The 13,139-nt window shown below is 49.5% G+C and overlaps 1 protein-coding gene across 2 annotated transcripts in view; it reads left to right on the top strand.

Annotated features, from left to right (window-relative positions):
• The first annotated feature begins 2,722 nt into the window (after positions 1-2,722).
• The window catches only part of PTDSS2 (phosphatidylserine synthase 2), a 30,004-nt gene continuing 19,587 nt past the window's right edge, over positions 2,723-13,139 (top strand). The window contains exons 1-2 of one of the 2 annotated variants that reach the window (XM_066320599.1): positions 2,723-2,931; positions 10,995-11,096. In XM_066320599.1, the coding sequence (XP_066176696.1) occupies positions 2,738-2,931; positions 10,995-11,096 (296 nt within the window). In that variant the 5' untranslated portion in view covers positions 2,723-2,737. Of the gene's footprint in view, positions 2,932-3,929; positions 4,114-10,994; positions 11,097-13,139 lie in introns of those variants that run through there. The other variant, XM_066320600.1, reaches the window with a different exon arrangement.

Below are 13,139 nucleotides of genomic sequence, written 5' to 3'. Positions count from 1 at the left end.
ACCAGACCTGGGGATTTTATCAGGGGGAATAAAAAGAGTTGTCTTCCTAATGTCCTGCTGTGTGTGAAATCAATGTGCGGGCAGACCTTTAACCTTCCTGAGGTGATCTACAGGCTTGGGAGTGGAGAACAGGCTTTATCTCTGGGAGAGTGTGTGTGTTTACCCAGAGAGAGTGAAGCTTTCCACCTGACAGCAGGGCAAAGGCCTTTGCAATGAGAGTTGCTGCTGTGTTCTGGGGAAATGGGGTTACCTGTGGGAGGAACAGCTGTGGCACTCCTCCCACAATCCTGCTTCTCCTTCCTGAGAAGGGCTCAGCTCTCCGGACAGCCCAGGAGGTCATTCACCCAGCAGCAGTTCCCAAAGCCCATGGATGTCACCAGCCAGTGGGGAAGGCCAGTCTGTGCCTGCAGGTTGGCTTTGGCTGAGGTATATCCAGCCTCTGCAGCATTTTTCGTGGCACTTGGAGGAGACTATGCTGCTGCTGCTCCTTTTTAAAAGGAATTAGGTATTGCCTGGCTGCAGGATTAAGCTGCATTTGCAGCAAGGCAGGCGAGCAAGTTGGTGCTGTCCTTCTTCCAGTGCTTCCCTCCCCTCCTGCATTTGCTGCTTTCTGGAGGCTGGGGCTGAGGATGGCAGCAGGAAAAGCTGAAATTGGAGAGGGAGCCACAGGAACCTCTGCTCACATGAACCCTGTGTGAGCAGAGATTATTTAGGATGTGATCTGTGACTGCTGGTTTGGTCACACACTTGAACCCACTGGACTCCAGTCGCCTTGGGCAGCAATCTGACCTGCACTGAGCGCTGGCAGGGAACATCCAGGAGCATTCCCTGAGCTGTTAGTCCTGGCTGGATGTGGAGACTGTAATTCCCACCTGAGGAGACTGCTGAAGGGTTTTGTGTGTAAAACCACTGTGGCTGGATAGAGGCAGCCTGTCCACCTCCCGCCTGGCAACAGTGCTTTTGGACAGGGAGCCCCCCTTCTGAGGGTGCAAAGGCACTGATTCAGGATGGTGCTAAAATGGCAGCAGATGTCTGTGTTCTCTCATAAAGCTGGGGGTGTTTTCATCCAAATCTTGGTCTGTTTGGATTCATGGGTATCTCTGGAGCTACAATCAATACATCAGAGGAGAGGATGGGGGTTTTGGTGAAGCCCTGCTTGTAATTGAAGTAGTAGGTGCTCATTCCAAGCAAGGAAGGCTTAGACTAGGTATTAGGAGAAAGTTTTTCCTCCAGAGGATGGTTGGGCACTGGGACAGGCTCCCCAGGGAATGGAAGCCTCCCCAAGGCTGCCGGAGCTCGAGGAGCGTTTGGCAACACTCTCAGGCACAGAGTGGGATTGTTGGGGTGTCTGTGCAGGGCAGGATTTGGACCGGCTGATCCTTAGGGATCCCTTCCAGCTCGGGGTATTCTTCACCTCTTAGAACAAGGTGAGTGGCTCAAGATCTCATAAAGCATCGTGGGATGTGCAGGAGAGTGCTTTACTCTGGAGAGGGGAATTGTGCAGCAGACAGAAATGTCCTTTATCCATCTCCGAACTCTTTTGCTGGGGTTTGCCCGCTCCTCGCCCAGCCCGCTCCTGCCCTCCTGTGGCCAGCTCCGTTATTCCGCACAATCCGAGAATCCGGGAGTGGTCGGGATTGGAAAAGACATTAAAGCCTGTCCAGTGCCACCCCCTGCCATGGGCAGGGACACCTTCCACTATCCCAGGTTGTTCCAAGCCTTGTCCAGCCTGGCGTTGGACACTTCCAGGGATGGAGCAGCCACAGCTTCTCTGGGCACCCAGGGCCTCAGCACCCTCACAGGGAAGGATTTCTTCCTAGTATTCCGTCTAACCCTGCTCCCTTCCAGTATTTCATAGAACCATGGAATGGCTTTGGGTGGGAAGGGACCTTCAAAGGCCATCTTGATCATTTACCATCCTGTAAATGTTTCCTCTCATTTATTTCCCTGTTTCTCTGCTCCCACAGGACTCTGCCTTCCCTCCACACAGTCAGTATTCCCGGAGCTTGCTGCCATGCCAGGGTCTCTCCAGAGGGCCGGAGCTCCCTGCCTGCCGTCGGGATCAGCATGGTCCATTCCAGATGAGGAGCCTGACCAAGGTCATTTGGGAAGAGCTGAGGAATTTTAGAATTCTTCTAAATCCAAAGGCGCAGGGGCACCCTGCAAGCACCCCCAGCTCTAGCCAGACCCTCCGGGTGGGAACAAAAACTTTTGCCGAGCAAAACGCATTTTCATTTTGCCAGCAAAACGCACATATTTAACATTTCATCGCGCAGAGACGCGGGAATCGGCATCAGGAACGGGGAACCCAAGGCGGGGTACTCGAGAGCCCCCGGCAGCCTGGCAAAGAACACTTTTCCCGGCACCGTCCCGGTGAGAGCGGGCAGGATGAAGACATTTTGTTTAATCGGCGCGCTTTGGTTGTCGCCCTGAGGGGCTCGGCGCCGCCGCCCTGAGGCGAGGCCGCGGCTCCGCAGGGCGCCGCCTGGCGGTCACACCCCCCGGGGGCTGAGGGGGGCGGAGCCACGCGGTTGCCACGGCAACAGGAGGGGACGCCCCGCCCGGCCCCGCCCACCCCGGGCCCGGCCGCCCCGCGCACGCGCCGACGCGGGGGTCGCGCGCACGCCGCGTCACGCCTCCCGCCCCGCGTCCCCTGCCGCCGCGGCCCCGGCCCGCGTCCCCCGCGGTGTCCCCCGCTCGCCCCCGGGGCGTCCCCGCCGCCGCTTCCCCCGCCGCCATGAGGCGCGGCGAGCGGCGGGCGCACGGCGGGAACGTGGGCAAGGCCGCGCTGGAGGAGCAGCAGCCGCCGCCGGCGCCGCCGCCCCCCGCGCAGCCCAACGGCGGCGCCCCCGGGGCCGAGCGGGACGGCGCCGGGCCCCGGCGCAGCACCGAGTCCGAGGTGTACGACGACGGCACCAACACGTTCTTCTGGTGAGAGGCGCCGGGCATGGCCCCCGCCCCCCTCGGGGTTCCGTGTGGGCCGTAAGGAATGGGGCATGGAGGGCCTGAGGAATGGCGTGTGGGGGTCCCTGAGGAACGGGATGTGGAGGGGCCCCACGGGATGGGATATCCGAGTTCTCTGCTCCCCGTTATCTCCTCTTCGCGTGCCTCTTCTGTCGCTGATACCGGTGCTGGAACCGGCTGCGAGTGTTTTCCTACCGCTAATTAATTATTTCCTGGCAACGTAACGGGAATTCAGGGCTGGCTTTTGGCGGTGGCACCTCTTTTCCCAGTCCTGGTCCCCGTCTTCCCAGGAGCAGGACCCTTAGGGCTGAGCCCGATGGCTTGTCCTGCCCGGTGGGTGCTCTGGAGGAGTTTTCCAGTACCAGTGTGTTCGGGCGAGCATTCCTGCCTGATTCCGGTTATCAGCATTGTTTATATGAACTCCACCTCCTTCTCTCCTCTCCTTTAATTTTGGAAGAGGCTTCTTCCACTTATGTTCTTCCCAGTGATGCTGGCAGAAAGCTGAAGTCGTGCCCCACTCCTCCTGGGCAGGTATTGTGTATTTTTGTGCGTTTAAGTCCATAAAACGGGTGCAGAAACCCACGGCTGCTGGGGTCAGGCCAGCGGAAAAAAACAGCTTTTTGTTTAATTCAGTCCTTGCAGGAAGAGGTGTGTCCGTACCTGTAAAAGTGCTCATAAATCCTGGCCTTGCCTGAGTTGTTCCATAAATCCCCTCAGCAGCATGCCTGTGTGTAGGTAGAGGTATTTTCTTGTGTGTTAAACACACGTTCCTTTCCATGAAGAAAACGAAGCTGACACTGAAGACGCGCGTTTGGAATACGAGCCGAGGGCGATGGGATTTGGCTGGAGCCTGGCATGGAGGAGTGGGAGGGGAGGGCACTTGGCTCTCACCCTGCCAATCTGGGCAGGAGCAGAGCCGAGGGTGTTGATCCCGATAAAGGAGGTGACATTCCTGCTAGTGCAAGCTGCAGAGGAGCACAGGGATGCTGCTGGATCCCGGCGGGATCCCTGCAGAGCCCTGAGGCGCGTGGGTGTAGCCGAGGGACGTTGTGGCCTCGGGGACAAAGGGACCTTTCCTGGCCGGCACACCACATGTAGGAGGCTGAGCGAATCGCGGGATCCCGGTGCCAACCTTTAAATGGAAAATGGGTAAAGCTGTCCTTTCCTTACTCCCTCTTTAAGGTGGCTCTTGCCAGCTGTTTTGGAACAGCTTAAAATACCTATTTTTATATATACCTAAGCCTTGAAAATACCTATTTTTGCTGTATAATCATGCCTCGTTGCAGCTTTCTGTGGTGGTGACAGGGCTGTCAGCCCCGGATAAACGCTGTAAGGCAGTTAGTGTGCCCATGTGGATTGTTCCTTTGGAAATCTGGATGTGCCTTATTCTCTCGGGAGTTTTCCTGTGTCGGGTGGTCCTGTCCAGGAGGGCAATGGGGATAAGTGTGTTCCTTAACTTTTCTCTTTATTAAATTTTCTTTCCCCTAGTAGTTTGTGCTAGCAGCCAGGAGTTTAAACATCTGGAAATGTCCCAAGGTTTTTCCTCGTGTTACTTGTGCCCTGTACATGTTAGAGTATTCTTTGGCAGCGACTCAGTTCCTATCATGTCCAAGAATAAAGATTATCCAGAGAAATTATTTCCTTCCTGTGACCCTTGGGACTACTCTCGTGCTGTGGAGGTGGCCACAGGAAAGGGAAATTTTTGAGTGGCTGCCCTCTGACTTCAGCAAAACACGAATGCACCTTCTCTTTGGAGTTTAGGAGTTAGAGATAAGGTTACTTGCGTGGTTCACTCCTTTTGGGAAAATGAGATGATTTGGCATCTGTGGACTCAGAAATCATTCCAGGAGTGGTTTAATTTGCAGAGGTGATTTTCCTGCTATAAATGTGGTCCTTGGGGATGTTGGAGCTTCCTAGCTGGCTTCCTGGCTCTTCAAAATCTGTTTGAAACTTTGGAAGACCACTTACATGCTAATATCTCTGGTCTTAGTCCATATAAATGACTTGGAACTGGAAAATACTCCCTTGTGGGAAGCTGCTCAGTCAGCGTAGCCTGGCAGCTCCCTTCACCATTAGGAAGTGCCAAAAGAAGGGATCAGGAGGAAGCTTTCTGAAGCAGGTCTGTGGTTTCTGTATCATTCATCCCTGAACTGGTTTTCTAGTGTAGAGCTGGGAATGCCAGGCCTGTCTGGCAAGCCACTGGGACATGTTCCCTGTTTTTTCCAGCACCTTGGATTGTTCTTGTCTGTGTGCCTCCAGCAGGAGCTTTCACACAAAGCCCTGCTTGTTCTGGGGCCGTTTAGCTGGGTATTGTGTATGATGTTCTCTTAAAATTTCTGTAGGTATTTCATAGCTTGTCTTTAAGCAAAGAAGATTTTCCAGGAAAACATCCATCCAGTCTGGATTTGAGAGTATTGGGAGGTGCCAGATGCACTTTAACCCACATTGTGACTCTGTGGGTTAATTGCTTTTTCAAAGCCTTACTTTAATTTGGATTTCATTAGCTTTGATGTCACCTTTTGATTGTTAACGTGTTTTATCGCTCGCACTAATAATCTCGTGTTGCCAGCACATGGATGTGATATTAATTCCCGAGGTTATGGTGTGGCAGCAGAGATCTGTGGAGCTCAGGACGTTAAAATTAATAAGAAAAGAAGTAAAAAAGAGGGAATGGCAGTGATTCCGTAGGCTAGTGGCAGCGTTTGTAGGAATTATTTCCACCTTTTTGTGCAAAAAAACGTGGAATTTGCAGCTAAGGAAGAGGCAGTCCCTGCTGGTGTGTTCTCTCAGTGTGTTTGATGTTGTGACTCTTCCCAGATGGCCTGGGAAGTGAGGATATGTGTGGGCAAACCAGCTGGTGTTGGAAAGAAGGGGTTGGTACTCAACCCAAAACATTCCTTACCCATTCCTTGCGGAGATTGCTCTTATCTCTGAAATACCTGGGATTTGCTAAGGGCGGTCTGGAGGAAGAGGTGGGGATTTATCCGGAAGAGAGATTAAGGAGATGGAATATCCGCAGGTTGGCAGGAGCTGCTCTCTGTGCCCTCTCCTGAGGGATGGCTGTGGCACTTCCAAGGGCAGCATTCCTTGAGTTTGCTGAGAGCTGAACATGGGATTTTTCCCTGCTCTAAGGGGGCCACGCTGCCCACTCAGGATTCACCGTGCTGGAGAAAAGGAACATTGCTCCAGAGTCCTGGGTCACCCTGCCATGCTTTTCCAGCCTCTGGGCAGGGCAGGGAGCAGGGACATCCAGGCCTTGTGCAATCCCACTAAGCCATGTTTGCCAGCTGGTCATGGATGAGAGGGCCTGTGCCTTGGGAATTGTGCTGTGGGGATGGCAGTGCCCTTTCCTCAAAGGAAGGGGCTGCATAGTTCTGCCAGGTAAGCTGGAAATGCAGAAGGAATATCTTTGTGGAGATGGCCTGTCAGAGTTCAGTGCCCCACCTCGATATCAGTTCTCTCTATTGCATTTGTTTTTGTAAATACGTTCCCGAAGTTTTAAGGAGAATAGGGAAAAACATGCTCAGAGAGTGTTACCTGTAATTCCCCGTCACCTGTCTCAGTAGAACTGCCCTAAACTAACTCCTGAGACACACATTTCCATAGGTTTAAGCAGAAAAATGTTGAATAATCCAAACAGGGCACTTGTGGAACTTGCAAGCTCTGTAGAACTGACGGAAACTTTGGGAGCTCGGTCTTCCCTCCTGACTGGAAGGAAAACCCCAGATCTGCCAAAGCTTTGCAGTTGACCTCTGGTTCTGGGTCTCTGGAGGTCTGTGTTCCTGGGCTTCTTTGAGGAGATGGCAAGGAAAAGGCCCGTTGCTATTTTGGAGTGTCACAAGTCTGTATGGAAATTTAATCGGCGTCGAGTGACTTCAGGGATGTGCTGGAAATGCGCTTCTGCTCTAAGAATAGGGACTGTTTTATTAACTCGGAGAGTTTAAACAGGTTTTAAAACACAGCTTAGAGCTTAAAACTGACAGGGATATTCGTATGGTTGGGTTTGACTCGAAGTTTTCCAAACCCTCTGTCTATCCCCAATGGTTTTCCTGTTAATTACAGTTATTATTTCCAATGTGGTTGGTTTTAAGTTAGTATGAATTTTTGTTGTATTTTCGTATGTCTTATTCTTTATTCAAACCCTCTGCTGCTTTTGGAGGAAAGGGTTTGTTGTACTATTTGCCATATTTTCTTAGAATTCCCAGGTAATGTGTTGATTTATGGAGGGTACAGGGCTTTGAATCTCTTTCAGGAGTGGTTTAATTAATTTGCCATTATTTAGAATTAAGAATTAAATCATGGAAAAGTCACTGATGGGACTAATTGGGTTTGCTGACAGATCCTTTCACCAGCAGCCGCAATTAATGCAACTTTTTTTAATCCAAGGGGCAAACTGGACTGGCTCTCCTTTGGAATTTTGTTCCATTTAAGAGGATTGGCCAAAATATTAATAAATAAATTCTTTGCATTGTGTTCCAGTGATTGTTATTTTGTTTAATGGGGTTGTTGCATCACTGGTGACAAACAAACCGTGGATAACAAGGGTGCGGTCTCTGCTGAAGCTGATTTTAATTTGTGGGAGATTGAATGAGGCCATGGGCTGTCTGCTCTTGGGTGTTACTCTCTCCTTTTCACCCAAGGATCTGCCAAAATCTCCCAGAAAAATGACATGTTTAAACAATTTCCTTGCATCGTTTCTGTCATAGACTTCAGCTGGAAAATAAAGTGCTCCTGGTAATTTCCTTGGCAGACCTGCAGCATCTCAATGTGACAGGAGAGTGACCTAGCATGGAAAAGAGAAGTTGGGATCAAACGTAATCCCATTAACTAGGAAAAAAACCCACATTTTTTGTGATCTGCCGTGCAGGAGAGCTTGACTTGCTCTCACTTGGTGTTTGGATTAGCAGGACAAGGGCTTGTATGAAAACAAACCTGATTTATTTCATTTCAATCTCCCAGGGCTTAAGTGGGGGAAGAGCCAAGTGTGTGGTGCAGAAAGGCAGAAAAATAAGCCGGTTAATATTCCAGCTTTTTAACAGTTTGGGATTTGTTCTCTCCCTGGCCTTAGATGTTTTTGTGCTCAGGTACATCAGGCACTGCTTTGCAGAGGTTTTGATGTGAAACTTCCCAGATCTGGCTGCAGTTTGTACCCCCTTTGCTTCGGGCATGTTGCCCCAACTCCTGTGTGTAATTTTAAGGGGAAGATTCCCAGCTTAGCTCTTTTCAGCCTCCCAGGCTCCAGGCCAGGAGGACGTAAGCCTTCCCATATAATTCCTGCCTTGCTTACCTTGCTGGGCTGTTCTTAGCTTGCCTTCCCCTGGTTTGTTATTTTAAAGCGTGTGTGGAGATGAAAACAATCCCCTTGTGCCGTTAAATTCATCCTGGTCTCTCAGACAAACCCTTCCTTAAGGAGGGCTGCTCCTTTTTGTGGAATTTTATTTTATTTTTAAACTCCCGAGCTGTGAGAAGACATGGTGTACATCCATATTTCCTGGCTTTTTTCCCCTCTCTGAAGTGGATTTGTGTGATGCTGTGCTCTCTCTCATTGCTGTGTCACTGCTCACAGCTCTCTGGCAGAGCTGCCAACTTGCTATTTCAACAAGTCAAGCCCATCTCCAGAATCTTTCATCCCAGCTCCTGGAGTTCATGCTGTGCTGGAAGCACCTTTGCCTTGAAAACCTGCTAGGAGGGAATCTGGCAGCATTTGGAGATGAAAGCTGAGCCACAAGGGAAGTGATGAGAGAACAGCCTCTTGTTTCTCCTTAAACAGGGCAGCTAGTGAGGTTTCAGGCTGGTGGCTGTGGCACCAGAAATAAATGGGAAATGGGATGCATGGGGAAACACTTCATTGTCCTACAAGATCCTCACAGGGAGGAATGTAACTGAATCATCTTTGTGCTGCTAGAGAGGTTTCTCAAGGTGTTTGTCCAAGGCAGGACGTGTAATAACTGATTTTTTTGGCAATTTATGGGACCTGAAAGCATTGAAAAAGCAGCTGACGGGGTGTGGCTGTTCAGGTGGTGAAACAGTAAGGTGAGATTCCTAGATTTTCCTAGCCGCTTCAAAAATAAACAGTAATGTAACAGTTAGATATAATACATAATGTCTGTAACTCTACAACAACATTATAACTATGTTACAATATAACAATACAACAGTGAGTTTCAAAACCAAGCAACAAAACAAAGCATGAGATACCAAAATAGCCTGGAGTTCATGTAACCTTTTTTGGTGCTCCCTATAGAATCCATTCATTATATCCACACGTAAATGCAGCGAGCAGGAGCGTGGTGTGGTTGGAGCGTGGGCTCCGTGCCTGCTGTCCTGCCTCCTGGGAGAGGCTGGGGTTTAGTTCTCCAGCTCTTGCAGGATCCAGGGCAGGCCCCACGTGAGCATTGATGGCTGAATCACCTTTCTTGGCACCTGGGAAGATGCAGCTGCCGAGCAGGAGCTTGTGGCTCCCAAGCTTTTCGCTGGGTTTTGGCACACTGATTCCTCGTTAATTCTTGAAGTACTTGTGGGTCCTCGTGTTTTTCTCCTGGAGCTGCTGGTCTGTGTCCTTGGGAGCACAGAGAAGGAGAGCCTTGAATGCCAAACTCTGTTCTGGCAGGGGCAGAAGAGGATTGTGTCTGCTTATGAGGTATTGTATGCGTTCTCAGTGGGATTGCAGGGATGCTGTGGAGTACGTGGGGTTTGGAGTAGGATGGAGTTTTCCTTCAGCAGCACCGTTTCTTTGGCTTTCAGAGCAGTTTTAGGTGGGTTACTGCAGGGTTGTTTCAAGGTGAGTCGCTTGGTTTGGAAATTCCAAGGTTTATTGTGCACTGTGCAACCTGAGTATACAAACCTTGGCGTGACATGGAGATGGGATGTGAGCTGCTGTTACAAAAGAATATATAAAGAAAATGGAAATAGAGCCAAATATGTCACATGCAGACACTTCCTTTTACAAGTTTTCTCCTCCCTAAGCTTCCGCTTTATACGTAGTTTATTAGTTTGTGTTAAAGGATTTTGTCCTCTAAACCAAAACTCATGGTATGTCCTTTGGCCTTACGTGGACAGAGTTCCCATGCTTCCCAGCTGGGGCCAGAGGAGTTTTCCAAAGAGAACAGTAAGTGGCTTCTCATTAGGAAAGGAATTTTCAACCTGAAGTAAGAAAAGATGTGGAGGTTGTAAGAATATTTGTGTGGTGATCAGTGGGTGTAGGGTGTGGGTGTCACCATGGCTGGGTGTGCTCTGCTCGCTCTCCTTGCACAGAATCCCCGAATCCTGGAATGGTCTGGGCTGGAGGGACCTTAAAGTTCCAGTGCCAAGGGCAGGGGCACCTTCCGTTGGACCAGGTTGCTCTAAACCCAGTCCAATCTGGCCTTGGACACTTCCAGGGACAGGGCAGTGACAGCTCCTCTGGGCAAACTGTGCCAGAAGAATATCACCCTGAGTGCTTCACTAAAATCCATATAAACCTCTGGGGATGTTTTACTGCTATGGAACAGCCATCCAGCTTTGCTGACATGGCTGTTCCCACAGAAACCCCGTGTGCTCAGTGCACTGAAACTGTAGGAATATCCCTGGAAATCCAGCATCTTGAGGTGGCATCAGGGTTCTTAAAACAGCAACTGTTCTCCTTTAGTGATTTTTTTTTTTTAAAAAATTTAATGACTGGTCTTTCTTGTGTAATTCCCATGTCTGGAGTGAATTCCCTTTGGTTTCTCTCAAGGGCCTGTTCCCTCAACTGCAGTTTTGATTAGTAGGCTGTGAAATAGAGCAGCACTGTCAGGTGTGGACCTGCCAAACCTGGGGAGACACCTGGAGCTGTTTAGATCCAGGTGTTTGCACTGGCTGCTGGTTTTTTCCAAGCTGCTGCTGATCACATGCAGTGCTAGTCTGAGTTCTGCTCTCTGTGCTCTGCAATACAGAAAGCCTCAATACTCCTGGCTGCTGGCTATGGTTTTGGCCTCCTGAGGCTGCACTGGTGGGGGGAGATGTGAGTTTTCCTGCTTTTTAATGTCGGTTTTCTCTGTTCCGAATTTCAGGAGAGCTCATACCCTGACAGTCCTGTTCATCCTCACATGTGCACTGGGCTACGTAACCCTGCTGGAAGAAACTCCCCAGGACACAGCCTACAACACAAAGAGGTGAATATCTGAGGCATATCTGAATATTCCCAGGTGTGTTTTTGAACAGGGACCTCCAGTGACCCCTACACTCCCTTGTGGAAGTGCCTGTTCCCTTAGGAAGTTACAAAACCAGTCATAAGTCTGTAAGCTGCTCTGATGCTGATCATTGAGTTTAATTTCTAATCAGTTTAGTGTCACTGTCAGGCTTGTGGCTGCTCTGTGGTGTGATTTAAAGCAAAATACAAAAAGCTTGCTAAAGCCTCCTGGCTAGGTTTCTTTGGCAAGGGTTCTGCCTCTGTTTCTTAAAACAGCCTTTTCTTAAAAATAACCTTTCCTTAAAATAACCATCATTTCAAAATGCTGGGAGCTGTGTCTAAATTTTTCTGGTTCAAGTGGTTTTTGTAAAATTCTGTTCAAGATTTCAATACAAATCCTTGTTTGTTGTTGAAAATTGCTGTGAGAATGTGTAGCCCAGAGGGAAGCTCTGGGGAAATAAAAATGCATCTTACATGTCTGGTCAATTCGTACTGTAATTTGAACTGATTCAATGTGGTTGAATTTCTCCCCTTTTAAAATACAACAGGGAAGAAAAAGGAGGTAGGAGAGCAGTGTTTTTAAAAGCTAAGTATCTTTTAAAGATATGCTTCAAAGTGTCTTTGCTAGAAGCAAGAAAATAATTGTTTTCTACCAGTCTGGTTTCTTAAATATAATGAAATTTTTCCCCTCATTTTGTACATTCCTGGAGTGACTCAGGATATAGCATCCATTGTCCTGGAGATGCAGGAATTTGAGTATTTCCTGAGATAATCTTGGCTGTTCTGGCAGTTACACAATGCCTGGGGGTAATGGAACTCACACTGTGCCCCACTGAGAGCTGGGATTTCACACGTGGGGGTGACATGGGACAAGCTGGAAGGTGTCTGGAGCGTGGAAAGATTCTGGAAGGTTTCTGTGTGAACAAATGCCATTTTATTCCCAGTCATAATGAGGGAGGCCAGGCTGGAGGCGTGGTGTGGCCTGGAGTGGCCACTCACAATTGGGAAGGGGAAAAGCTGAAAGAGAAGTGATGACGCATCCTTAGGGAGTAATACAGAGCTAAGGTGACTCAGTGGAATATCTTATTATTGAGCTTAGAGCCTCGACTGCCTTAATCAAAACAAACCCAGGGAAGATTAGTCAGCAGGTGGATCTTTCTCTCAGGAAACACGAGTTGTTGTCTGCTTATCCAGTGCCCGGTTGTTAAAATCAATTTACAGCATCATGCCAGGGAAGGGGCAGCAAATGAGCTCTGCTCGCTCCTGCAGCTCTGCAAGATCTTGGCACAAAAATCCATGAAAGCAGCATCCTGAAGCTTGGACATGATCTTCCAAATATTCCAAGTTTCATGTATCTCTGAACAAAAGGAGGCATTTCAGAGCAGGATAAGATGGGTACAGTGTGCCATCAGTGTAGCCATAGCCAAAATTATCACAGTTTATGTACTTTTGCTTCCATAATTTAAAATCCCTTATCCTGCCCCGAGTCAGTCCTAGTGTGGAGCTGTGTTGTAATGTGATTCCAGGCCCCATCCAGCACGAGGCTGTCCCTGTGTGCTGGTATTCCTTGGGAACACTTGGTGCCTAATGACCAGGAGGGGTTTTGTCACCAGGGAGCAGAGTCTGGAGCTGTCATGGGGTTTTATTTCCACCTCCTGCACACTGACAGTGGAGCAGTGTCTGGGGTAGGTGTAAAGCCTAAATACGTATTTCCAAAGGCTCCAGCCTCCTTTGTTTCCATGCCCTGGCTGAGGTGCCCGTGTGAGCTGCAATAGGTGCTCAGAGCAGTAAAATGAGGTGAACTTTCCGAATTTGCTGGCTCTAAGTGGAGTCATGGGATTGTTCCACCTTCCCCCATATAAAATCAGGATTATGTCACCCTATAAAAGTGCTCCATCCGGTCACTGGCAGGGGCAGGGTGAGAGGTGGATCTGTGAAATCACTCACAGGAGGAAGTGATGGACAAGACCCAAGTGAGAGCAGGAACCTCTGAGCTCACGGGGTGTGGTCTCTGTGGCTGAGATTG

Source organism: Sylvia atricapilla, chromosome 6, assembly GCF_009819655.1.
Source record: "Sylvia atricapilla isolate bSylAtr1 chromosome 6, bSylAtr1.pri, whole genome shotgun sequence".
Classification (NCBI taxonomy): domain Eukaryota; kingdom Metazoa; phylum Chordata; class Aves; order Passeriformes; family Sylviidae; genus Sylvia; species Sylvia atricapilla.
Note: the sequence above shows the minus strand (reverse complement) of the source record. Positions and strands in the feature narration are given on the sequence as shown.